General features: G+C 37.4%; 1 protein-coding gene across 1 annotated transcript in view; it reads left to right on the top strand.

Moving 5' to 3' along the window:
- Positions 1 to 25,258, top strand: part of LOC126370034 (chaoptin) — a 116,334-nt gene extending 91,076 nt beyond the window's left edge. The window contains exons 3-8 of the mRNA XM_050014661.1: positions 16,007 to 16,264; positions 19,733 to 19,996; positions 20,526 to 20,625; positions 20,794 to 21,083; positions 21,393 to 21,539; positions 21,816 to 25,258. Coding sequence (XP_049870618.1) covers positions 16,013 to 16,264; positions 19,733 to 19,996; positions 20,526 to 20,625; positions 20,794 to 21,083; positions 21,393 to 21,539; positions 21,816 to 24,734 — 3,972 coding nt within the window. The 5' untranslated portion in view covers positions 16,007 to 16,012 and the 3' untranslated portion in view covers positions 24,735 to 25,258. The remainder of the gene's footprint in view (positions 1 to 16,006; positions 16,265 to 19,732; positions 19,997 to 20,525; positions 20,626 to 20,793; positions 21,084 to 21,392; positions 21,540 to 21,815) is intronic.
- Positions 25,259 to 25,489: the final 231 nt, after the last annotated feature.

Below are 25,489 nucleotides of genomic sequence, written 5' to 3'. Positions count from 1 at the left end.
TTTCATAATATGTTCTATAATGTTTAAGTAGCTGTTGGTTTTCCATATAATATAATAAATAAATTTAGTTACTTACATTCATTATGTGGAATATGCATTAAATGCACATTAAGTTAGTTGCACACATTAAAAGTTTATTATTTTATATTTATTTTTAACTCAATATTAATTAATTTTTCATTTTAATAAATATGATTTTAATTTTAAGGTTTGATTTTTAATAATTTTCAGCTTTATTTCATTATTATTATTTTTTTTCTTTTTCATTGTAATAACTTTTAATTTTAAAGGGACATAATTATATCTTACAATATGGGTACCTACCTGAAATAAATGCATTTTATTTTTTTTATTTATAAAAATAAATTGGGTATTTGACTGGGTCAAAGATAAATTATAAAATGCTAACGTAGACACAGAAGCCAGTCTAAGATGATCAAAAATCAATCTTAAACTATTCAACTTATTTTCGAATTTTATTTATGAATGAAGTAACAATGAGTACGACGTTTGACCGCTTTTATTGATGACGTCACAGTACAGTATTTCCATATAAACTCCAAAGAAAACTTTTGTTTGGACGTTTCTCATTTGACTACGTTGTTAAGTAGCCTTTTTATAAAAACAAAAAAAAGGTTTTGTTTGTTATTTTATAAATGTGTTTACAGGCATAATCGCATATTTCTAACGATAAGAAAACGGGTGCTCGGAATATTCTACTAGGCAAGAATGTTATTAAAAACATTACAAACACTGCAGCTTTTGTATTCAATCTTGGTACTTTTACATTAAAATCCTTGCTATTCATTAAAAACTTAAAAGACCTTACAAACTTCAGACGGGTGCAGAAAGATTGCTCTTTTCAAATCAACTCGTAAAAGCTTCTTGCCGAACGTACGTTGGCAAGTACAAGAAAAACTACCAGGCAAATATAAATTCCGGGACATGTGACGTCACATGTGGCATTCGCGAAATGTGCAATAGACTTGGAATAAAGCTGGGGGCATATGTCAGAGGGTTATAGAATAAATTGGTGTATGGGGTGAGCTGTGTGTCTCCATAAAGGCTTTATGTCGCGTGAAGTGGGCGCCGTATTCCGGCGCGGCATACTCTTGAATGTAGGAAAAACGTGGAATTTTTGTCCACTCCGCCAGTTAGAGGTATAATCGGTTCGCTACCAGGCACACGAACAGGCACATCGGTTTATTAATGGATTGCTGACAGACGCTGTAAGTTTGGTTTCCTGTTTCTAGTTTTACAGCTGTTAAAGGAATTCATTTTGCCATTTTGTACGGTCACGAGCATCAATATGCATACACTTTGGGACCATGTCACATGATGTTTCTTTGCACTGTAAGTTTCACTAAATATCAAATATGTTAGTACGGCAGAGTCCTAAAGTGGGTACATTATATTGCTCATGATTGTACATGGAATAGTTAGTTGGTTTGTCTTAAGTTCATCTTGCTATGGATGTGACTACCCCAATTGAGGTATGTGTGTATGGAATATAGCTAGATCACTTATTTTCTTACTTACTCCACCTAATTCCCGGTGAGAGCTGTCAGTGCGGCAAAACATCACTTGGATAAAAAGACTGGAGGGTTTAAAAGGTAAAATTGCCATTTGACATTTGCGCACATAAAAGTAAGTGCGCAATGTCAACAAATATGAAATAGCAAACACCCAGACCGAGATTTCCCATGGAGACATGACCCCTCCCTGGGTCCGCTCATGGCGTATACCAGGGCAGTGATCGACACATCGACTTCTCGTCCTTTATATCTACGATATGTACGATTACAATTAGGAGACATTTGGAGTAGTCGAAATTGCATCGATACAATATTGTATCGAGCTGTGAGTGTAGTCGCAAACAGTAAGCCGTTGTTTAACGTTCACCTCTATGGCGTATCGAATTTAAATATTAACACAAAACAGGAACACATGTCGATACTGGTAATCACATTGCTGGCTATTTCGTGGTGCTTTTATTTTTGGTTGACACACACACTAACATACACACACATACATAAAAAATCTTACTACCGAAACCACAAACGAGTTGGGCAGGACCATAAGTAATCAGATGATAGCTACACACAGTAACACTACTATGTTACATGGTACATGAGTAAAAGACGTACTAAGAAGTACTTATGTTTATATTCAAATATTTTTTACACTCTATCTCTAAGCATGTTTACTGACAAGTTTATATTCCCTGAAATTCAAAATTTCATTCGCCCAATAAATTTCCACGTAACAACATAAAAACCGATACCTGTGCCAACACCGAAGCCCGGATTTATATCAGCTTAAGCCAGTGCAATCGAGCGGCTGCAGTGTCTCGATAAGCCAAGCCGTGCCCTATCTGTCCGGCTTGGTTTTACGCCGCGCACCAAAAGCGTAATCCAAGCACAGTACCCATGCAAAAAGGCTGGAGAGTGCAGAGCTAACAGCATTAAGTGGAGGGATTATTAGGTCTATTTTCCACTTATATAGCGTAAGTAGACTGGCTACGATTTTCAGCGCATTTTCATGACAAAGGCAAAAAATGGAACGCAAATTCTGAGCATTCCAGGCTCTGTTTTTGCGTTAGTTTTGATTTGTGACGGTAGTTATTTGAATAAGTTACTAGTACACTAAAATTTGTGTCTTCTTAAAAAAGAATATTATTTGCCAAGAGCGGAGGGAAAATGAATGCATAATCTGCGATTTTCCATTAAGAAAAGTATCTAATTATAAAGTAAATTTATCTTTTGTGGCCGGGGAATAATACCTACTCCATATTGCATAAGCTGAGTCCACATTATCACATAATGAGATATCTCTTGGAAAAGGAAGTTTGCCGAGTTCCCTCACAATGTTTCCTCCGTTCTTCCGAACTTCTGATGACTTTGCTTTGTCCCTGCATGTTAAATTCAAGGAACCAGACATCGAGACTCTTGCCGTTCAAATTAAAATGCAAATAAGAGGAAAAATAAGCCCGTAACACAAAGAAACTTCCAAAAAAACCTTTGAAGTAGTTGATGTGTAAATTTACAGGCGTGCTTTATCGCAGATTTCCCTTTGAAAAGAATTTCGTCTGAAATGAGCTTTCGTATTGTTTGTCCAGTAAGATGTTTATTCATAATCGAAAAAATTATTGTTAAATATTTGGGTTTCTCTTGTAGGTTAGACTTTTTTTGACGTGATTTATTGTAGATTTGCAGATGGCATTAACTACTTGGCCGGACAAATGAGGAGCGTTGAGGGCTCTCAACTGGTACAAAATTTAAGACAACAACAGGTCTGAGGGTGCCCAGTTGGGCGCGAACTCAAGGCGTCGTCTGAGAGGAAGAATATTTGAAACAATTAATCGACTTTAGTGGGTCGATAGCGATAAGCGCTGAATGAGAGAATTTTTTCTTTGTTATTTACAAAAAAGTTATTAGAATGAATTGTAGCGTTGACAGTGATTCCCCGAACGGCGACTGCTTAACATCACATCTGTCATTTACATGTACAGTTCAAAACACAATTTTAATCAGAATAGAATAGAAATAATTATGTTGCTTACGGTAGAAAACAATGTGCTTTTAGTTTGCAATATTTTGTTCGTTTTACCACAGATCATATAATACTAACTTGTAATGTTTTATTACCTAGAAAGTTATACTTATACTCATTCTCTAGCACTCACTGCACTCATTCCAAAAAATTTATCAAAAATCGACATAAATAATGTCTCTGCACGTACATAGGTGTATTGAAATACGAGTATCGAATTGCAATTAATGGAAATAGATTCCCGTCGGGCCTGGTACCTGGCGATCGATGGGCAGTCAGGGCCGAGCTTCATTGTAAGCTAGACTGATAACCTTGTCAAATGAGATATTCTTTACAATCCGAAAATACCTAGTTATGACGTCATTACAGCCTCCGTGGTCTAGTGGTTAGAGCGTCAGGCTCACGATCTGGAGGTCCGGGTTCGATTCCCGATGGGGATATGGTCGAAATCACTTTGTGAGACTGTCCTTTGTTTGGTAAGGACTTTTCAGGCTTGAATCACCTGATTTTCTGAAAAGGTAAGATGATTCCGTGCTTGCTATTAGCCGTAAAAACACCTTCACCAACCCGCAGTGGAGCAACGTGGTGGAGTATGCTCCATATGCCCTCCGGTTGATTGAGGGGAGGCCTGTGCCCAGCAGTGGGACGTATATAGGCTGTTTATGTTATGTTATTATGACGTCATCAATAAAAATGTCAACGAATCATCAGTAAACATAATATCTACGTCTACAAAACAGTAAGCAATGTATATGTACAAAACGACAAAAACGACATAATTTAATCAATCAATAATACTTTATTGCACAACGACATATAAGTACAAAGGACATAAACATACGAATAAAAATAAGCACAATAGGCGGCCTTATTGCTAAACAGCAATTTCTGCCAGGCAATCTTAGGGTGAAAGAAGTTGATGCATTGGAGCACGGGATGGTGCAATAAACATACAATGACACCAATATAACTAAAAACACCGTGAATAAAATATATATATATACATACATACAAATAGCCTATACAATATAATACATATAAGGAGAATATGAAAATCTCTTCCAAATTAAGTCTGCAGCAAAAGCGCCTTCACGCTTGCCGTGAAAGAGTCCAGAGAAGGAGCCCTCCTGACAGTCTCAGGTCCGATGATTCGCACTTTTTTCTATTTATTTGGGAAACAAACAGATATAATATTATAATTACACCTTATTTAAACTAGCGTCAAGCTTCTTCTCTTCTATCGTGTGGGTTGTGAAGTGAATTACCAACCTCATCAACCCTGGTGTCAGGATTATTATTGAGCCGCCAAAGGCCCCTGACATGGCTCATGTAACGACTACTTACTTACATCAGTAAGTAGTAACCGGGACCAACGGCTTAACGTTCCGAAGAACGGATCATCTTACTTTTGGACATCTCACTTTGTGATCCCTAGTACGGTTAGGACATTACAGGCTGATCACCTGATTGTCCAAAAGTAAGATGAGCGGCATGCCAATGACCGCTTTAACGTAATAAAGTACTAACAGCTATTTACTCTTATTATTATTTGTAATGTTCTTTCCGTATCTCGGGACTATGGAGTCCCAGACTTTTGGAACGCGTGTGTGGTGCGAAGCCAACACGTAAAGGCCCTTTAAAACATTTTAATCTTAAAGTGATGGTACACTTCTCTCTCTCTCTCCTTGGCATTTATTATTCCCATCTGATGGTGGGGTCTGCCTTCTTCGTACTTCTCTTCCACTTCGCTCTATCAGACGTGTCGTTCTCGAAGACATTGCACATGCACAGGTCCTTTTTGACCACATCCGCCCATCTTGTTTTTGGTCGTCCTCTTGCTCTAAGCCCTGGTATGTTTAGATTGGCTGTAACATTACCCACATAATCTGGAGGTCTTCTTTTTACGTGCCCAAACCAACGTAGCCTGCTCTCTTGTAGCTTTTCGGAGATGTCTTGTGATGTTTTTTAGCAATTGGTGATGGTACACCAATTGTTATTATTAAAGCGTGCTCGGGTGAACACTACTTCCATTGATTTGATTGAATGGGGGGAGAATCTATCCCGCTACCTAGCTTGCCTAGTTATATTGACTTTTAACTTCTATAGAGAAATGTAAATAAATTGAAAACAAATGGAAAACGCTGAAACGCTTAGAAAAACATTGGATATTGTCTAAAAAAGCGGAGCTAGCAACAATGCCGTTATTCCGTGTGTAAATTGAAACGGCAACAGCATATCGAGATTGTCGTGTTTGTTGACGACATCGGCGACACACCCTTGAGACTCCTCATAACTGTCAACACATCTGACAAATAGATCAGATATTAGTTATGTGTTGACAGTGCTCTCTGAGTGAATTCGCCATCATGTTTGTGATCAATGATATTATGTAATTTTGTTGTTGTAATATGTTTAGGGTATAAGATTGCTTCACTGTCGTATTGGGTGCATACCTGTAATGATAGATTGAATAAATAAATAAAATAAAAAATAGTTTCGACGAATTTAGGATCCTGAGTGAGCCAATCAGAACGCAACTTTTCTCACCTCCTTTATCCTAGAAAATAGGCAGTATGAATTTAATGTAAAAGAATTACATTTCAAGTGTTAATATTATTTCAATGCGAAGACTAAACGATAAATTAGATTTTAAATATAGTCTATGTCATGATAGAATTCGCGCGGACGCGGTGCTACTGGCGCAGATTCTCCATAGAATGATTATGACTTGTCAATGTTTCATTAAAATCCGTCGATTTCTTTCGTGGCGCAAATTTTTATTTTAAACCCAGTTTATCTTTAGTAATTTTATAATATGGCGGTTAGCGTCTATTTGGTTGTATCGCCGATGGTTGACTGTGATGGATGCGAAGCGGAGAGGAGAGGAGAGGAGCGGATCGGAGAGGGGTAGACGAGGAACGTATGCCATCGTGATGGATGCTGCGACCTTTGATTGCGCTGCCACTGGCCTGCCATTCCGAAACGAACTGTCACATCTGGAATGGAAAGCGGCTTTTACTACAACTCACGGCTATCGTTTCGAGCTGAAGTGGCAGAACTTTTTCAAGCCTTCGTTTGTGAGTTGCGGAAACGTTCAATCTGTTTCCAAGGCATTGGTTGAGGCATGGCTTTCCAGGCTACATTACCCAAAAATAATATAGATGGAGTTGTGGAGATTTAACGTGATATTTTCTTACATAATTATTCAAAAATACAATGTAATGGCAGAAGCGTATATTAAAATAATTATTGCTCGATATATGGATCACAAAAAACCACAAAACCACAAAAAAAAGTTTTCATCTCGAGCTCCTCCGTGCTTCGGAAGGCACGTTAAGCCGTTGGTCCCGGCTGCATTAGCAGTCGTTAATAACCACCAATCCGCATTGGGCCTGCGTGGTGGTTTACGGCCCGATCTCCCTATCCATCCATAGGGAAGGCCCGTGCCCCAGCAGTGGGGACGTTAATGGGCTGGTGATGATGATGATATGGATCACATTATGTTAAGAATTATGTTGCTACCTACATTGCTTCTCTTTATTTTGATCACAATAACAATGGGTGGAAGATGTAATTGTGCTTGGGTGTAATAAGGGTTAACATTTATACCCACAAACAAAGATAAAAGATGCACAAGTCTGTTATCCATGAAATTAGAAGCTCAAACGAAGAAATCTTTACAGCGCCACCTATATTGTTTTTGAGGCACATATGCTGGAAAGCCCCTCATTATCTATTCAAAGTTATTTTCAGTTGCCCTGTCTCGATAAGCTATGCGCCACAGTGGGATATAAAATTTATGTCAATTTATCTTTAACTGGAAACATCGCAGCTCCTAACTTAGATGGAATTTAAGATTATTTTAGATTCATGCATACTGAGCTCCAAACTAAATTAATTTTGATCTCGCAATAAAATATTTATACGCAATTTGATGGTTTGTGGAACCTGATAAACTTTTTATTCCATTGGAGATTGTTATGATGAGCGCAATTAATATTTATTGCTGCTTAGAAAGTTAATTAAGCGAGTACATTAGATTATAAGTAAAAAAAAAACAGGTACTGCTGTAGGTAATTGAAAAGGTAATAACTTAGGTATGTCTCTTACATTGCAGCACATTTAAATAAGATTGAATATGTGTAACACAGGATAATAAGTGCAACGTCTGTGTAAGTAACACTGGATAATAAATGTACTGTCTGTGTAAATAACACTGGGTAATAAGTGTACCGTCTGTGTAAGTAACACTGGATAATAAATGTACGTCTGTGTAAGTAAGACTGGATAATAAGTGCACCGACTGTGTAAGTAACACTGGATAATAAATGTACGTCTGTGTAAGTAACACTGGTTAATAAGTGCACCCTCTGTGTAAGTAACACTGGATAAGGTCCGGGCAGTTCGGGCAATACGGGAACAATGGAACATACATACATATACTTCCTTTTATAATCACAATTCTAAACTAAGTATATATATTATAAAAAAAGAAATCCCGATGAATTGAGAACTTCCTCCTATTTTGAAGTCGGTTAAAAGTGATTATTATAAGATTCGTTCCTATAGATACACTTATGAGTAACAAACCAAGCGCCTAGTAAATGAATATTTAATGGGTCAAGTACATAGAATGTGGTAACTGGCTAATATTTGATGTCATTAGCAATTCTACTAATTACCAGTATTGTTCCATGGGCCATTGGCCAGTGTAAAGCAAAGTTAATATTGAGTAATACCTAACTAAATTGTTTTGTAAGTAAAAATTATGAGAAGTTGAGCAGTTTATAGATTGCTTATTTGTGGTGTTATTGCGTTTGTATTCGTTGTGAATATTTAAATAAGTTTTTTAGCTTTTATGAGATCTATGATAATGTTTTTCTCTTTGATGAAGTGGTTGAAGTGAAGTGACTTTTTAGAGAAGTTTTTATTTACATTTTAAACTAAGATACTTAAATAGGTTTGATAGTGTCACTAGGAAGAAAAATCATTGAAAGTAAGTTTTATATAAAAATATAACATAAGCTTTATCTCAATTAGGGTAGTCAGAGGTACATCCATCGCAAGATGAACTATACCTAAGTACCCACATCTCACCGAGGTTTCTGTTAGACCAACTTGATAGGTGGCGAGCCGTATCGCCGTCTATAATGGTCGAGCCAACTGTGTTAGTGAAAACTGCACTTAATATAATATATTTTTTAATATTGACTAAGTACACAACTTAAAATCAATCCTTTTGCTCCTGGTCTCAACTGCGTACTCCTAAAGTATTACTAAGAGTGTATTTGCAATTATTTTTTATTTATTTTTTCGTATAAAAACAATGTTACAAACACTGGAATACAGACATCGGTAAACCCGCAAAGGTTTGTCTCGATGCCTGCTCCTCGCACCACGTCACAATGGTTGTCTTATATTTAATAAAAAATACAAGCTATACCTGTAGGTAGGTAGGTATTAAAATTGTACTATTTAGTTTGCCACCGACACGATAAGAAGAAGAAGTGTACGTTACTACAGTAAATAGTAATAGTTTGTTTGACTCTACATCGTTCGTCATCAGTTGCTTATGCACTAAACCAGGGATTCCCAACCAGTGGTCCATGCTATCTAAATCTAGGTTCACGAAACGTTATTGCTTTCGTTCCTTATCTGGTTAAAAAGATGGGAAATAGTGTTATCACTTTTGATTCCTACGATGTACTAAGTTGGATATGGTGAACCGTACGGTGACAGGTGATTAACCCAAACTGCCACAATTTCATCATCAATTTAAGAGCCACGCTCTTATCGGTGTATCATTTTCCATTCCGGTCTATCAAAGGCCAATTCCTTGACTTCCCACCACCATTTAAACCACCCCATTGTGATTGGTGCTACCATTTAATGGTCCATAATTTTTATAAAAAACATATCGCCTTGGTACAAAACGCAGACTAAAATATTTAATATACTGTTCGCGTTACGAACGATGTACAGGGATTTTAATGGAACTAAGTGACAAGTCAATGAAGAATCTGCGACACGCCGCCGCGCGGGTCTTGGTAACACTACACTAGCGGCTCGCCACAGTTGTGGCTTTTATCCCGCTCATCAAGTTTCGTATTAATTTATAACTGTATTGACAAAGCGAATTGCTGTACTTTATTTATGTTAGAACGGCCATCGTAGGGTACCGCTAATTTAGTTGGGAACCGCTGTGCTGTACGCTGCGTTGGGCGTTTTTGCGCACCAAGGTGTCTGGTCCCGGTGTTCAAATTATGAGTTTCTAGTGCCGTAAACTACAGGATTGCATGCTTCCTGGACACGCCAAAGTGCACCTTCAGGCAAGGCAATGGAGTATGTTATCCTATAACTAAGATAGAAAAGGCAACAGGGTTTCATAGGTAGATATTCGTTTTTCAACTTCACTATCTTAGTCGTATAATAGCTGTAGTGGGAGCGCTTTTTGGGTCAAAGGATTGTAGATTAAAGATTTTGTAAAGCAGTTTTGGAATAATTTATGAAAGAAGATTACTATTGGTCTGTTTCTGGTTAAGCAATCGGTTCCGGCTACTATTTACTTAAGTCAGGGGCCTTTCGCAGCGCTATACATATCTTCACACCGGGGTTAATGAGGAAGATTGTAATTGTGATAGCTGGTCACAAATTCGAATCCCACGAAGGGTCTAGGGAAGCATTTTTTTGTGTTTGGAATCATCATGAGGCTAATTATTATTTATTATCCTTTTCAACATGATGACCTATGTACAGTCGAGCAATATCATGTACCCAATTTAGGACCCTGTCGCACTATCATATTTGACATTTAATGAGACTTGCGGTTTAGTTTGTCAAAATAGTTAATGTGACATAGTTTCAAAGTGTATAGGTACATATAAGTACTCGTGACCGTACAACCTAATGGACTAGAAGTATCACGATTTTGTATCTGTCAGTCTGTAAAATAATCCATAATCGTGTACCTATATAGTAGTTAGTACATTTTTTACGTCGTGTCTTATAAGGAAGTGAAGGAATTGGTCTTTGATAGACAAGAATGGAGAATGCTACACCGACAAGAGCGTGGCTCTTAAATTAGTGATGTGATGATATAAGAAGAAACCTTGCAATATCTTCTATTACTAATATGATCTGTAACACGACACGTATTCAGACGCGGTGTAAGATTCCATATAAACCTAACGACTTCGCAATCTGCCATTTGGTCCAAGTTGTTTCCCAACGCATTCAACTGCAACTGTGTTTAGCAAATATTAGTTTTGTGGGGCAACGTTGGGTTTGGTCTCAGTTATTCATCTTTAACAGGCTGCAATAATGTTCGTTTCCGGTCAAATACCTACCTACAGAATAAACAAAAATACGTCTACTCGTATATCTTTGAATTTTATGTACCTAATTTTAGATAGAACGGAATCAATCGGTCTAATTTTGACTGATACATCACTTCTTCTGTACTTTCTTTCTTTTACTCTTATATATGAGCATTAAATGTACTGTAAAACATTATCATAGCAAATTGAAATATAATCACTAATTGTCCTGAATTAAGTAGACTTTTGTTTAATACTTATACAAACTCACAACAAGTAATCAAACAGAACTTGCATTCAGCGATTGTTGATACGAACCTATCGCCTATTACCCTCAATAGGTGCTTCAAATCAAATCAAATCAAATACTTACACTTTATTGCACAGGAGTTACAATACGACTTGGGCAGCCTTATTCCTCTAGAGCATTTTTTTTTCACGGCAACCACTACCAGGAAAAAACATTTACTAGACTTGGATTGAATACTTCTGACAGATTTTACGACATGTCCGGGTAGAGAAGCAGCTGAACGTATTCTATGTTAGCTATGTAAAGCTCCTATCTAAAATAAAGAGTTACTAATATAAGAGTTGCTTTTAAATAAACTTGCGTCCCTTATATCATTGTCTATTCTATTTCTCTTTTGTTTTGTATTTTGTTTTTTCCTGTTTGTGCAATAAAGTATTTGTTATGTTATGTTATGTTATGTCTAAATCACTACGCACACTAAAACAAGTAGTGCTCTAAACTTTTTTTGGAACCCCAATAGCTCTTTAAATCATTGACTGGACTAAACGGCTTCCGTGGTCCAGTGGTTGACCGTTGAGCTTACGATCCGGAGGTCCCAGGTTCGAATCTCGGTGGGGACACATCACAAAAATCACAACACCCGTTGGTCCCGCGGTTATTACTTACTGACGTAAGTTAGTAGTCGTTAAATTCTTTCTTCTTCTTATCTTCTTATCTAGCCTAAAGTGTCCCACTGCTGGGCAAAGGCCTCCCTCCATTTCTTCCAGGACTCTCTCTCCAGTGCTTCCTCCGGCCAGCCTTCCAGGAAAGCATCCAAGTCGTCGCGCCATCTCCGCCTCGGTCTGCCGCGCCTGCGCCTGTCTCTATTCGGAGACCATTCTGTGGTGATCTTAGCCCACAGGTCGTTAGGCATCCGACAGACAAAATTCTTTCTATCTAAAATTAATTAGGTACGGAACCACAAAATTGCCAAGTTAGCTTTACAAGTTTTTTATTGCAAACTTGTCAAAATTTTGTAGTTTCCATATCGATGTTGGAAATGGAGAAGATATCAAAAACTATAAGTGTCTGTTGATGGAAGTTGGGGAGTGTATAGTCAAGTTGGCTAGTTTCGACTCGCTTCCGCAAACTTTTCACATAAATTGAGCGTCGTAAATAATTTATTCGCTCGGAATTCATGCGATGTTCGCTGAAGGACATTGTGGCGACTACAGCTATTCTTCTATTCTGTATTTTCAAAGTTTCTAGTAAGTAACAAGTAAGCGCGTTTCAAAATGTATTATCCTTTGGATTTGTTGCTTATTTGGAGTCGCATAATATTATATGCCTAGCTTTTTTGTTTTTTTTTTAGTAGAGAAATAGAACAGTAACCACTACTCTATTTATTATATTTATATTTTTAATATATATATCTGAAGGCATTGTGTGACAGACCTGATTACCCAATCTGGGAACATGGTATCCGCCGGTAAAGTCAGGTGTATTACTTACTAACATTAACATTATAATCTTTTGTACCTACTAACACCTATGGATCCAAATCCAAAATGAAAATTTATTCATTCATTCTTTATAATAGAGAGAGTAATTTGATGACCTATTAATATTTACATTCATGGAATTCAAAAATAGATATGCATGTTCTATGTTCTAGAAATTCAAATTTCAATGAACATTATTTTACCTGTAAAATTACAATTAATTAAATTAATATTACAATTGTGCGACGTTCGAAAACGTCGACAACTCGTTAGTGGTTCGCGCGTATCGGAACATTTTATAAGTTTTGTAATTTATTGCAAATGCCCCTCGTTTTATTTGAATTCACGAACGTGGGTGAGGCATAACTTTAATGGAGGAGAAATTTTATTATTTCTGATAAAGTTATTCAATTATTACTGAGCCTGCCGAACTAATGATGTGTTGCGCTATCAGATATTGATTGGAATATTTGAATATAATTTAGACGTACGTGTAAAAACAGCGTATATAAATTGCTCAAAACTTCTTTGTAAAACTTAAAGGGTTGTTAAACTCAAATGGAACTATTTCGTATTTTAGAAGCAACTTTAAACTGAAAGCGCATTCGGATTTATTCGAATCGCACGCGCTGTCCGAATTTTTCAGTTTGTATGGAATTATCACTACTTTTGTTTTATTTATTTTGATCAATCGAATGTAACCCAGTGTGCAGTGCATGATATTTTCACGTCGATTTTTTCGAAATAAACAAAACAAAAGTCGACTTTATCTGTTATGTGACAGTGATTATAATTCCATACTTTTACGGAAGAATCAGTATCTGTTTTCAAAATTGTGAAGGCAGCTTTTCATGCAATAAGTAGAGGTCTGTGATATGCTGTAAAATAAACAAAGACCCTCGGCCGGTCGTAAATTCGGCGGCAATAGTGCCGGAAGGGCTCAGTGGGGAATACTCAAGCTAAAAGTTAAAGCGAATATCGCCTGATTGTAGCGAACTTCGCACTAGTATTTCGACTATATCTGCAGTCGATATACAACGCAGATTAAAGACCCAAGGTAGATTAAAGACCCAACAGACAGAACCTTTCTTGAATGTGTATATTTTTTTATATTCCTTCATTTTAAAAGTGGTGTGGAATATAATTTACTCATAATGTAGCCAATTTCAAAAATAAAACCAGGTTTAGGTCCAACATTTTCTTTTCGTGCAAACTACGTAAAAGATTTTTCAGTATTAACGAAGCGCGGGGAAAAACACAAGTAAGTATTACATGGTTGAAATAAAAATTGAGCTGACCAATTCTTTTTTGAAGGGATTTATAGTTTTTACGTCTCAGAAAAAATATTACTTTTAAGCTATTACGATACTCGTTATAATACATTTTATTACCTTTGTGGGAATACCTTCTAATAAAAGAGATAAAATGTCAGAAGGATTATGTCCTTCACCATATACGGTTCGGTGAAAAGATACGGCTGCAAATTATCTACTTCTGCTGTATGTACGCGTGAACATGATCTCCTAAGAGAAGCAATAATTTTGACATTTTTTAATCTACAAAATTAAGTGTCATATTTTAAGTGTGTTGTATTTTGTATGTATGGATTTTTTTCTGAAATAAAGCTTTATTATTATTTTTATAGTCTATTTTCTATTCTCCCTTTTTAAGGGGTAGTTTATACCCACTACACGGGCTTTAACCAAGTGTAGTGGGGTCAAGGTGATTCGATGAAATGGTGAGCGAAGTAAGGAACTTTCGGGTCTTCTTCTTTGCGAGTCGATGGCGACAGGTATTTAATATTGTAGCTTTTTATATGGTGGTAATTTATTATTATTATTATTAAAACTATAATAACTTATAATGTTGATTTTTCTTTTTTTAAGTTAAAAATGTTACCAATGTATAGTTTCATAGTTACAAAGAAAGCTGATAAAATTATTTATAAAACTTTTTTGTTTTAAATATCTAACTTATATAGTTTGGAGCAAAAATACATTTTAAAAATGTAGTACTTAGGCCTGCACCAGATATTTATCTACTTATTAAAATATCATTAAATTATTTTCGTATACGTAAACTTGTACAAATGGTTACACCTCTAGTAGGTTCTCAGTTAGTTTACGAGGTGTAGGTATCTCGTTCCACTCCTTTTACGTTTGTATCAGCCATTGGCCGAACGTTTATGGTAATGAACCCCGTGATGGTATTGTAAATGGATGGGATCAAAATAAGAAATAGTGGGGCGGAACATTCGCTACTTTGTATGCCCGATTTAGCATCTTTACGCAAACCATTGAAGGAAACTTTTGTTCATGTGTACGAAAATGAGATAGGTATATACTTCACGCATCGTCATCTCCCTAGAATTATCCCGTTTTTCACGGGTTCCGCTTACCTAACCAGAAGATTTGACAGGTCCGGTTTTTTACAGAAGCGACTGCCTGTCTTTCCTTCCAACCCGCGAAGGGAAAACTAGCCCAATACAGGTTAGGTCACAAACCACGCATATTATTATAATTTTATACAGGCGTACCTTCCTTTTTAGTTCATTGTTCAAGTGTGGAAACATTCGATCCCGCCATCATTACAGTTTTGCTGACAGCATATTAATGTTACAATATTCATCTGAAATTCAACGCCACGCTCTTCCAATTGTTCACAAGCCATCTCAGTTAATTGACAGCTGAATATCGATATTTTAGTATGAATTCATAAATTTCAACAAAAGCCTATACAAAACGCTTAATATCAGCAATTTACTTGTTTGGTTGTGGTCACGCGCATTATTGCAACAATAAACACGAAATCCGTTGAACTCTGCCGAGTTATTTATTTATGTGAATAGTTTCAGACTAAATATTTGCGCTCGAGAAACAAGAGACGTAAATTATGTTTGTTATAATAAAATATAACTGGAATTGTGGATTTGTATTCGCAGTGTTTAGAAAACGTTTATTCTTTTTGTCTCAAAGGACTTAGTGCCAAATATTATGTTTTTGTTTTGTTTTGTTTAGCGCTAAGAATATTAGATAGCTAGAATTGCTAATATTATAACCTTCGGGAATGTGCAGAAATACTAAAATTTACCATTATTTCTTCTATGGTTTCTCTGTTCTTTCGCTTCGGATTATAATATTATGATCATAGATAATTTAAAAATCCACTGTGCTTTTTACTTCAGGCTAGAGATTTTCCTTCTTTACCCTGAAAGTTATAAGATAACGTACCTAAATTCTCTAAAAAGTATTACGAATTATTAACGTAAATAGAATAACTGTACTTCGGCATTGGAATTGTGGATAAATAAATCAAAAACACAATATTGAACGAAACTGTTTTCGATAAATGATGTAATACCTACAGGTAATACGCAAGAAACTCAACTCCCTTTCTTCTTGTTCCAGATAACAATGTGGATCTTCCTCCTGCTCTTCTTGGCGCCAGCGTTGGCGCAGCAGCAGTGGGTGCCATGCTCCGAACTCAATGACGACCTGCGATACCCTTGCCGCTGCCGAGTCCAAGTAGACCGGGCTTTGCAGCTGAGGATACTGATGGACTGTGACCGCGTGGTCTTCCCAGGAGACTTCCCCACCTTGCCTTATGGAGCGCCTATTATATCCTTCAGCCAGCGGTGGGCTGGGCAGCAGACCCTGCCAACTCAGGTAAGATATACAAACTTCTTCTCTTATGTAGGTTGTGAGGTAAATAACTGACCCCATCAACTCCAGTGCCAGGATTACTATTGAGCCACCAAAACCCCCTGACATGGCTGATGTAACGTCTGCGTACCCACTTATGTAAATAATAGCCGGGACCGTGACTGTAATTCACCTCAAAACCCACAAGACAGAAGAAGTAGTCTAAGATCTCCTCAATCCATAACATCACGTACAAGTTGTGCAAGATATCAAAATCAAGAGACAATTCTAGCTACTGTCAGCGTACGCGACTCCTGAGAGTGGTTATTAGATCATAACAGATCGCGTGTGTCGAGCTCACTAGAAATCTATCACTTTCTGATACTCGAGATATTGCATTTACAACCAGATTTTCTGCATGTCTATGAAATCTTCATACTTTATATGAGGAATTTTGTTGTAAGATAGTACTTGTAGTAGAAAAGTTATAAACAGAGTCGAAATAGCGCCGTGATAGATGAATAGTGAGTTTTTATGAACTATTAATACGAATGCGGAATTAAATTTTACATTATCTCAGTTTCATTATTTTTTTAAATACTTAAACGGTTTATAATTATAAAAATATGTTTATTCCCACAGTAATTAAAAACAATACAAACACATAACTTATGAAATAAAAACATCCTCCAATGCGTCATATCGAGGTGCCCAACAACGGTATATTAAATCTTTTCAATAAATAGTAATGATTGTGTAATTGAAAATACACAATAACAATACTACAAAGACTCTTTGTATCATTCATCGTGGCAGTCCCAATGACATGAATTTCGGATATAAAATGTATGACGCCAAATTATCATGATAGGCACACAGAGCGCTAAAATTAGCTGCTGATCAGAACTACATTTATTGCGCCGTATTATCCAATTTATCCTAGTGTCCCAATCCGCATGGCCACTCATTTGCTTTGTCTGTCATGTAGGTATGAATGTCGGGATGAATTTGTCGGACTTTGTCAGTATTCTGCGGTAAATCTGCGACATGCTCTGAACGAAAAACTAAAAATTGGAAACTGAACGAGGATTCAAGTGCCGTGAGATTAATGGGAATGAAATTCGGAACATGACGTACTTGTTTAACGCTGTTATTGACTTGATTGAAACAATCAACAAGGTTAGCCAACTGAACACCTCACCTCACTTCTTAAACTGGTAATCATTGCGAATTAACTTTATTAGCACTGGGCTCTTTTTCATGATTCATTAATTTTTACAAAGTTCTTCGCTCTTTGTTCCATAAATCAGTAGGCTCTATAAAACAGTAAATATGTGACAATGTTAAAGAACTTCGAAAATTCGTGGAACGTTGCCACATAACCTTGGCAATATCGAAGACGTAAAGACATATCGGGTTGGAAGTTTTCGCAAAAGCATTAGGCGATACATAAGTCAGGATATGGAGTGGCGACGGCTGATAATGTATTCGAGATCATAAGTTTGAAGTCTCGGGACCACTCGGGGGTCTCCTATTCAACGGAGATAAGTTTGACAATGGAGGAATGTTCTCAAGTGGCATCAACTCTTGTTTGTGATTGATCGATTGACCTATTTTGTTGGGTGTAGGTGAAATCGTATCATTATAATTATATAAAAAAGTTTTTTTCACTTACATATCCAACCCAAGGCTAATATATGAGGTGTGACTTGGTTGTTTTATTTACTGACTTGATCTCTGTCAAAATCACGCATAATCGATCCTGATACAGACTTTTCTTTTGTATTGAAAATTCTAAAAGCTCAAATGCATTTATAGTTTACAGAATACGCATCTTACCTAGGCTACTTGATCCTACTGCAAAGCATTCTACTCGATTCGTGCATATCGCAAATCATCCGACAAACATCCGACAAACGTATCCCTACCAGTCCCACTTTAACTTGCCAATTTTCCCCAACATCAGTGATACCGATGTTGTATAGGTATTAATATCATAAACATTGCCGTTTTGGTATCTATACTCAATAAGTGGGAATCGTATCGAATAAATAGCGTTCCACGAATCCTTCGTGAGATGACTAAAGCTCATTCCGCAGCACTATAATACTGCTTATCTCGCGAAACGTATTCGTTCCCAGCCAAATGAATCCAACCCAAATATCCCCTGCGAGTACACGATCGAAATCGGATTTCGTACACGGTGCGCGCATATCCCAAATGAAACTCTAGTTAAACCAATGTTCGCTATTTCAATTCCAATCCTCGTCCATATTTCGGCATATAACCACATAACTAGCAGTCCCATTGCGAACTCAGGCATACAAATAGCGTATTCAACGGTAAAATGATTCGGTATCTTTTAACGCTTTTAATACACCGCATAAATACAGTGAATGTTTTGTAATTTATTCGTTTCCACAATAGCTGAATAGGTAAGGGGCGCTTTGCCGGGTATAAAGTATTATACTTACTATGGCAGAAACTGTAGGATCTGCATAATAAATTGTATTGTAACTAAAGAGTCTGCAACCAGTGTTTATTCACCCGGCGTTTATTTTCCTTACATAAGCAGCTCTCAGAGCGACTGAGGCAAAGTTAAGCGGTGCAGTGAAAACTCTGCATTCGTTGAAATTGCGGTTCAAGTTTGGATAAGTAGATTTATTGTTCGCAGCAGTGTCCAGAAAATTTTGATATATACGGTCGAATTATTCGACGAAAGCAATGAAATATATTAACTTGGAAATTCTTTCCTAGTAAGTATTTGATTATCTTTATTGTCGACAAGAGATAAATTTTAGGAGGAGACATTCCTCTAAACATTGAGTCATGACTCATGACAAAGGTGTTTGAACATTCTATAACAATCCTGACACAAGGTTGGTGTAGTCGTTCTTTGACCTCACATCGCATCTGAAACAAAAAAGATTACGATAAAGTTTAAATAGTTTAATTTGTATAAATACTTTTATGTAGCAGATTGTTTTTTTTTTGGTCTTTTATTTACTTAAGGGATAGCAGATTGTTAAACGTGTCTTTACGTGGTATGCATCTAATAAGTTAAAAAATATATCTTATTAATTAATTAATTTTTTTCCCGACGCGAGCGTTGCAGCGGTTAATAAGTAATATCTTTTTTTTACCTTATTAGATTTACACCACGCAAAGAGTTTAACAATCGACTATGTGTTACGTATGCGAATATTTAAAAACGTAATTATTATTTCTAAACGTAATTCTTTGCTATCATTTCCAATACATAACATAACATAAACAGCCTATATACGTCCCACTGCTGGGCACAGGCCTCCCCTCTATCAACCGGATATGGACCGGTTATGGAGCTTACTCCACCACGCTGCTTCACTGCGTAAAAACACCTCCACCAAGTGTTTTACGGCAAATAGCCGGGAGCAACGGCTTAACGTGCCCTCCGAAGCACGGAATCCTCCGGTTATCGTTTCGAATAACTCGACTATTTTCCAATTCCAGATTTTCTCATCCTACGGTCTACCTCTGAGAGAATTAGACTTCTCTCACAACAGCCTCCGGCGGCTGCCAGACCGTCTGTTGGCTGGAGTGAGAGGGAACATCACCAGGTTGGCCTTAGCTGACAACCTACTTGGAGACAACCTCAACCCGATCTTCTCAACCGCAGAGCTCCACAATCTGCCTGCGTTAGAGGAATTGGATCTGAGTGGCAATAACATCAGAGGAGTTGAAGAAGGATTGCTGATTGGATGTGAAGTGTTGAAGGTATTTTTTTGGATAACACTTATTTATTACGATTGATTAATTTTGATTAAAGATGTTTTGTGTTCAGAGAAGTGAATGTTCAATGAAGTAAATTGAATTCCAAAGTCTTTGCTTACATGGTGGGAAATAGGCGTGAGTTTATGTATCTGTGTATGGTTTTTGTTATACTTACACGGAATGCCTGCATAAACCGTACCTAAGTATATCTGGGGGGTTATAAAAGTCACATTAAAGCAATTCATCTAAAAAAGCAATATTGCTATTTGACATTTGTTGACATTGCGCATTTACTTGTGCAAATGTTAAATTGCAATATTGATTTTTTGGTGAATTGATTCTATGTGGCTTTTTGACCCTACTGTATTGCATAAAATTCATACGCAATAATAAAATGAAATGTTATAGAATAACAGTCATGACCTTAATTATAAAGAACATTACTGTGATTTTAAAATTTAAAAGTATAAATAAATATAACACGTATTATTTATATTCAGTATTCTAAGCTGAAACATGTTTGTGTTTACAGGTCCTTCGCCTCGACAGAAACAACATGAATTCTGTCCCATCCTCCTCATTAAATGGACCCCAGGCGCTGAAAGTTCTCTCACTGCGGGAGAACAGAATCGGTACGTTCAACGTTCTTAGAACATACGTTCTTTCTTTATTTACTACTGAGCAATAACCTCTTGGCTCTGATCCCAGACAGTATTGCTTTTCAAATCATGTCCTCCAAAGCTATAGGGCAAATCTACGAGCATTCGTATCGGTAAAATAATGTTTCTATCCTATTTCAGCTTTGATACGGCAGGCGTCGTTCGTATCGCAAAAGACATTAGAGGAAATAGATTTGCACGGTAACATGATATCGACAATCGAAGGGGGAGCTTTCATTGGCTTGAGCTCGCTGCAAAGTCTCGATCTCGGTCGAAACAGACTCTCCAAGTTTAACAGCGACGTGTTCCAAGGAACCGAGAACTTGGAAAAGTTGGATCTTTCCGAAAACTTCATAACGGACTTCCCCACCGTCGCACTCAAATCGTTCGCAGCTCTCAAACACCTTAATCTCTCAAGCAACATGATCACGGTAAGCGCGGGAAGTTACTAATTTCATTCCATTTTGTTACATCGAAAAGCTACCATTCATTTTCATTTTCATTAACAAATTTGTAATTGAAGCGTCAACAAAACTCAAAGGGTTATAAAACTAATTTATGACAATCAAGTTTTCTGAATGTAAATTGTCTTATTTTAGTGATTGGTAATTCAAAAGTTAGGATCTAAATTCGTTTTCTGTGGAATATTACAACTGTTCTTAATTGGATTAATGGATTTTGGGAATTGTGGTAATTACGTTGTGCTTAAAGACCTAACCAAAATGTAATGTATTTTGTAGAACATAGACAACAGTCACCTGAGCTCGCTGGTGTCGTTGCAAGTGCTAGACTTGAGCAGGAATAATCTCGTCAAGCTGTCACCAGGGACTTTCGTTGGGCTTACTGAGCTGAGTTATTTGGACGTCGGAGTAAATTCTCTCCGGACTGTAAGTGGTTGTGATACTTTCTTATTATAATATGATTAATTTAATATAAGTATTCTTGATTTATAACTTATACCATACGGCTTGGCGAATTACGCTCATTGATTGAGAGAAACCAATGCCTAATAATGGCGGCTTTCATGTTTGATTTTGAATCAATCAGAATTAACCTAAAGGCCTGTCTGCAAAGTAGAAAATAAAGCAGTAAAATGTAAAATTAAATAAGAATATAAGTATGTCGGGAATTTTATTGTTAAGAAAATATGTTTGGAATTTCAGGTGGAGGACGACGCTTTCGATGGGCTGACAAGTCTTCAAACTCTGCTTCTACGAGACAACAATATTCTCTTAATCCCCGCGACAGCCTTATCTCGGTTGCCGAATTTGGTCTCTGTCCACTTAGGGTTCAACAGAGTAACAGCCCTATCAAGCGACATACTCAGATCCGTTTCTGACAGAATCACTTCTTTAGTACTTTCAAGAAATGTTATAAGAGAATTGCCCGCAGCAGCTTTTAACCATTTCAAGACTTTGAACCACTTAGATCTATCCGGAAACTTACTCAATTCCATATCAGCTGAAGTATTCGACGGTTTGGAAGCCTCACTTCAATTTCTATCAATGAGTCAAAATAGAATTTTAGGCTTTACCGGGGAACAATTGAAGTTTGTTAATTTATGGTTTTTGGACCTGTCCGACAACCAACTTTCAGAAGTCCCGCCGAATGCTTTCGAGAGCATTCCCAGTTTGTCGCATTTGAACATGAGTCGCAGTGGACACATGAGTACTCTCCCTCAAAACGTGTTTCAGCATAGCCAAGCTTTATTAACAGTAGACCTTAGTAACATGGGATTAAAAGTGCTCCCCGTAAATTTATTTTCACGAACTTCTAATCTGGAACAAATTTACCTATCCAATAACTTTTTGCAAGAGATATCCGAAAATAGCTTCAAAAACCTCAAGAATCTGACATATTTAGATCTCTCTTATAATAATATCGTAAATATTAGAACCCCAGCTTTTGTAAACGTTATGTCCATTCGGTATTTATCATTGAAGGGTAACCAATTGAACGCTTTCAAAGGAGAATTTTTCAATACTGGTACTAGTCTGGAGGTAATCGATCTTTCTGATAATCAACTGAGCTATCTATTCCCATCTTCATTCAAGATTCACCCCCGTCTCCGTGAAATTATACTCGCTGACAATAAGTTTAATTTCTTCCCTTCAGAACTTATAAGTACTTTACAGTATCTCGAGTTGGTGGATTTGTCTGGTAATGCCTTGAAAAACGTTGATGAGCTCGACTTTGCTAGGCTTCCGAAACTTAGAACAATTTTGCTGTCACGAAACGAACTCGAAACAATAAGCGAAATGGCTTTCCATAACTCGACTCAGATACAGTACTTGGATCTGTCGAATAATAAAATCGATCGGCTTGGCGACAGGCTCTTTGAAGGACTTATAAGGTTAGAAATGTTAAATTTAGGAGCAAATTCATTAAATGAATTGCCAGATAACATTTTCGACAGATCTAGGCTGCATATGTTAGAAAAAATTGTACTTAGCAAAAATATGTTTGAGCAGGCACCGTTAAAGGCTTTACAAAAACAATATTTCTTTGTATCGTCTGTCGATTTGTCTCGAAACCAAATTGTCGATATACCCGCAGAAGACAGCGTGATGGTGAATATAAAGAAATTGGATCTTTCCTTCAATCCTCTATCAAAAAAAACAATCAGCAATGTACTTACTGAACCGAAAACCGTCAGAGATTTAAATCTTGCTGGAACAGGCATGACTGAAGTTGGCCAGTTAGAAACTCCATTCTTATATAATTTGAATTTATCATACAACAACATTACCAAACTCTCTGAAAAGACTTTTTCCAGAACAACACTTTTGGAATCGTTAGACGTTTCAAATAACCAGATTTCCGATGTTTCTGGAGCTCTTTCTATTTCATTGCCCAAACTGAAGAATTTACAACGTTTAAATATTTCTAGTAATCCCATAACAGCCATTGTTGATGGTAACTTTGAAGGTCTGTCGTCACTGCGAGTTTTGGACATGAGATATTTCAACATGTGTACAAGAATAGAGAAAAATGCGTTTAGAGCATTGCCTAATCTAGTAGAAATACGTGCTTATGGGTATCCTAGACTGGGATACTTTGACGTTCAAGGTACTCTGCAATATTTGCTTGCTCTAGAAAAATTAGATGTTGAAGTAAAAGATACGACGATTGGATCAGATCAGCTACATTCGATTTTACATCCACGTCTTGAAGAGTTAGGTGTCAGAGGGTTGCGGTTGAAGACAGTGTCTGCTGGTGTGCTTGCGGGTTTAAAAGCTCCCGCCATTACTGTTAGATTCCGCAACACATCTGTCACAAATTTACCACCGGCTCTATTGTTCCCATTACCGAGGTCTTCTCAAATAACAATCGATGTTGCTGGAAGTCAACTGACAACTTTACAACCTCAATTACTAGTTGCTCTCGACGACCGTCGCGCAGATTTGTCGATGTCTGGCCTTGAAACTAATCCTATTCGCTGTGACTGCAACGCAAGAGCATTACGAAGGTGGCTTCCAAACGTAGGCATTGAAGATGTCCGCTGTGACGCGCCCGATCATTTATCAGGCTTCTTACTGGTTGAGATAGGTGACGATGAATTGTCCTGTGACACAAGGCGCAGGACTACAGCCACATCACCTTCTAGTAGCATCAGTACTACTGTGCCACCACGTCTAGTTCACCGTACTTCAGCGGAGCCTGATATAATTTGGTCAGTGGCGCCGTCCCACGAGAGGCCTAAAGTGACTGGGGAGCCTAAAGGTGCTCCGGTCGTCGGGGTAGCGTCGTCGACTAACGATGATAACTTGATTATTGGGATCGTGGGTGGCGTCGTAGCGTTTATAGCGATATTGATTGTAGCGATATGTATAGTGAGGTTGAGGATGACGACGACGTCGTACAGAGGGGGTCCGATGGCGAACAGTCCCGCGGGCGCGACGCCGCTGTGGGGCGCGGCGTGGCCGGGGTACGCAGCCACGTTGCCCCCGGCGTCGCTATCTACTGCCACTTTGCCCCATAAGGTGCAGTCGGGCCCCGGCTCCGTGAGATATTTAGCCCCGCCGCCCCCGGCTCCCTACTTTATCAGTTTGCCACCGCATGATGATAAAATTTATCGGTAGGCACATAACAATAAACTTAGGTTAGAATTCTATGCCAGGAATTATGTAAATAGTACTTGTACTAAGTTTATACTCGTCTGGATATTTATATCGTTGTAGATATTACTAAAATTCTGAACAAATACGTTTTAATAATGACTGTCCCTCTGTATTTATCGTAGTAATTGTGCGCCGTAGATAGACAACGAAAGCTCGGGCTAGGTTGGATTTATCTAGTCACCAGTGACAGACTAAGTAAATATTCCATTAGAACTATAGGTACCTATTATATTGTGACAGATTTATTGTGGTTTCTAACTATGTAAATGCTTCAGTCTAGACTTGACGTAATGATAAAGCTATGTATTGATAGAACGATGTGAAAACAACAATGCTTGCCGTGTTTAGTAAAAAGAAAATGTTTGAAAAGATTTGTAAAATATTTTATTTATTTGCGTATCATTACTAAGTTAAGTTGAATGATAATACGAATTTGTGAGGTAGGGACAAGTTTTATTGAATAAAATATTTCTAAGATTTTTAAATTGGAATTTTATTTCGTCTTGATCCAAAAATGCGTGTGTTTCAATTTGGCTGATGATGCGGTGCGGTCGTGCGTGTTTGGAGTGTCAAATATGTAACAACGTCATAAGGTGCATCTCGTGGCCTTCAAAATAAGCAAACAGAATTAGGCACCCATCCTACGAGCATGACTCTCATTACGCCTCAAAAGGAACCTCAGCCGCGGGCTCGCTCTTTGAATGTATCCCATCTGC

This window comes from Pectinophora gossypiella, chromosome 10, assembly GCF_024362695.1.
Source record: "Pectinophora gossypiella chromosome 10, ilPecGoss1.1, whole genome shotgun sequence".
Taxonomy (NCBI): domain Eukaryota; kingdom Metazoa; phylum Arthropoda; class Insecta; order Lepidoptera; family Gelechiidae; genus Pectinophora; species Pectinophora gossypiella.
Note: the sequence above shows the minus strand (reverse complement) of the source record. Positions and strands in the feature narration are given on the sequence as shown.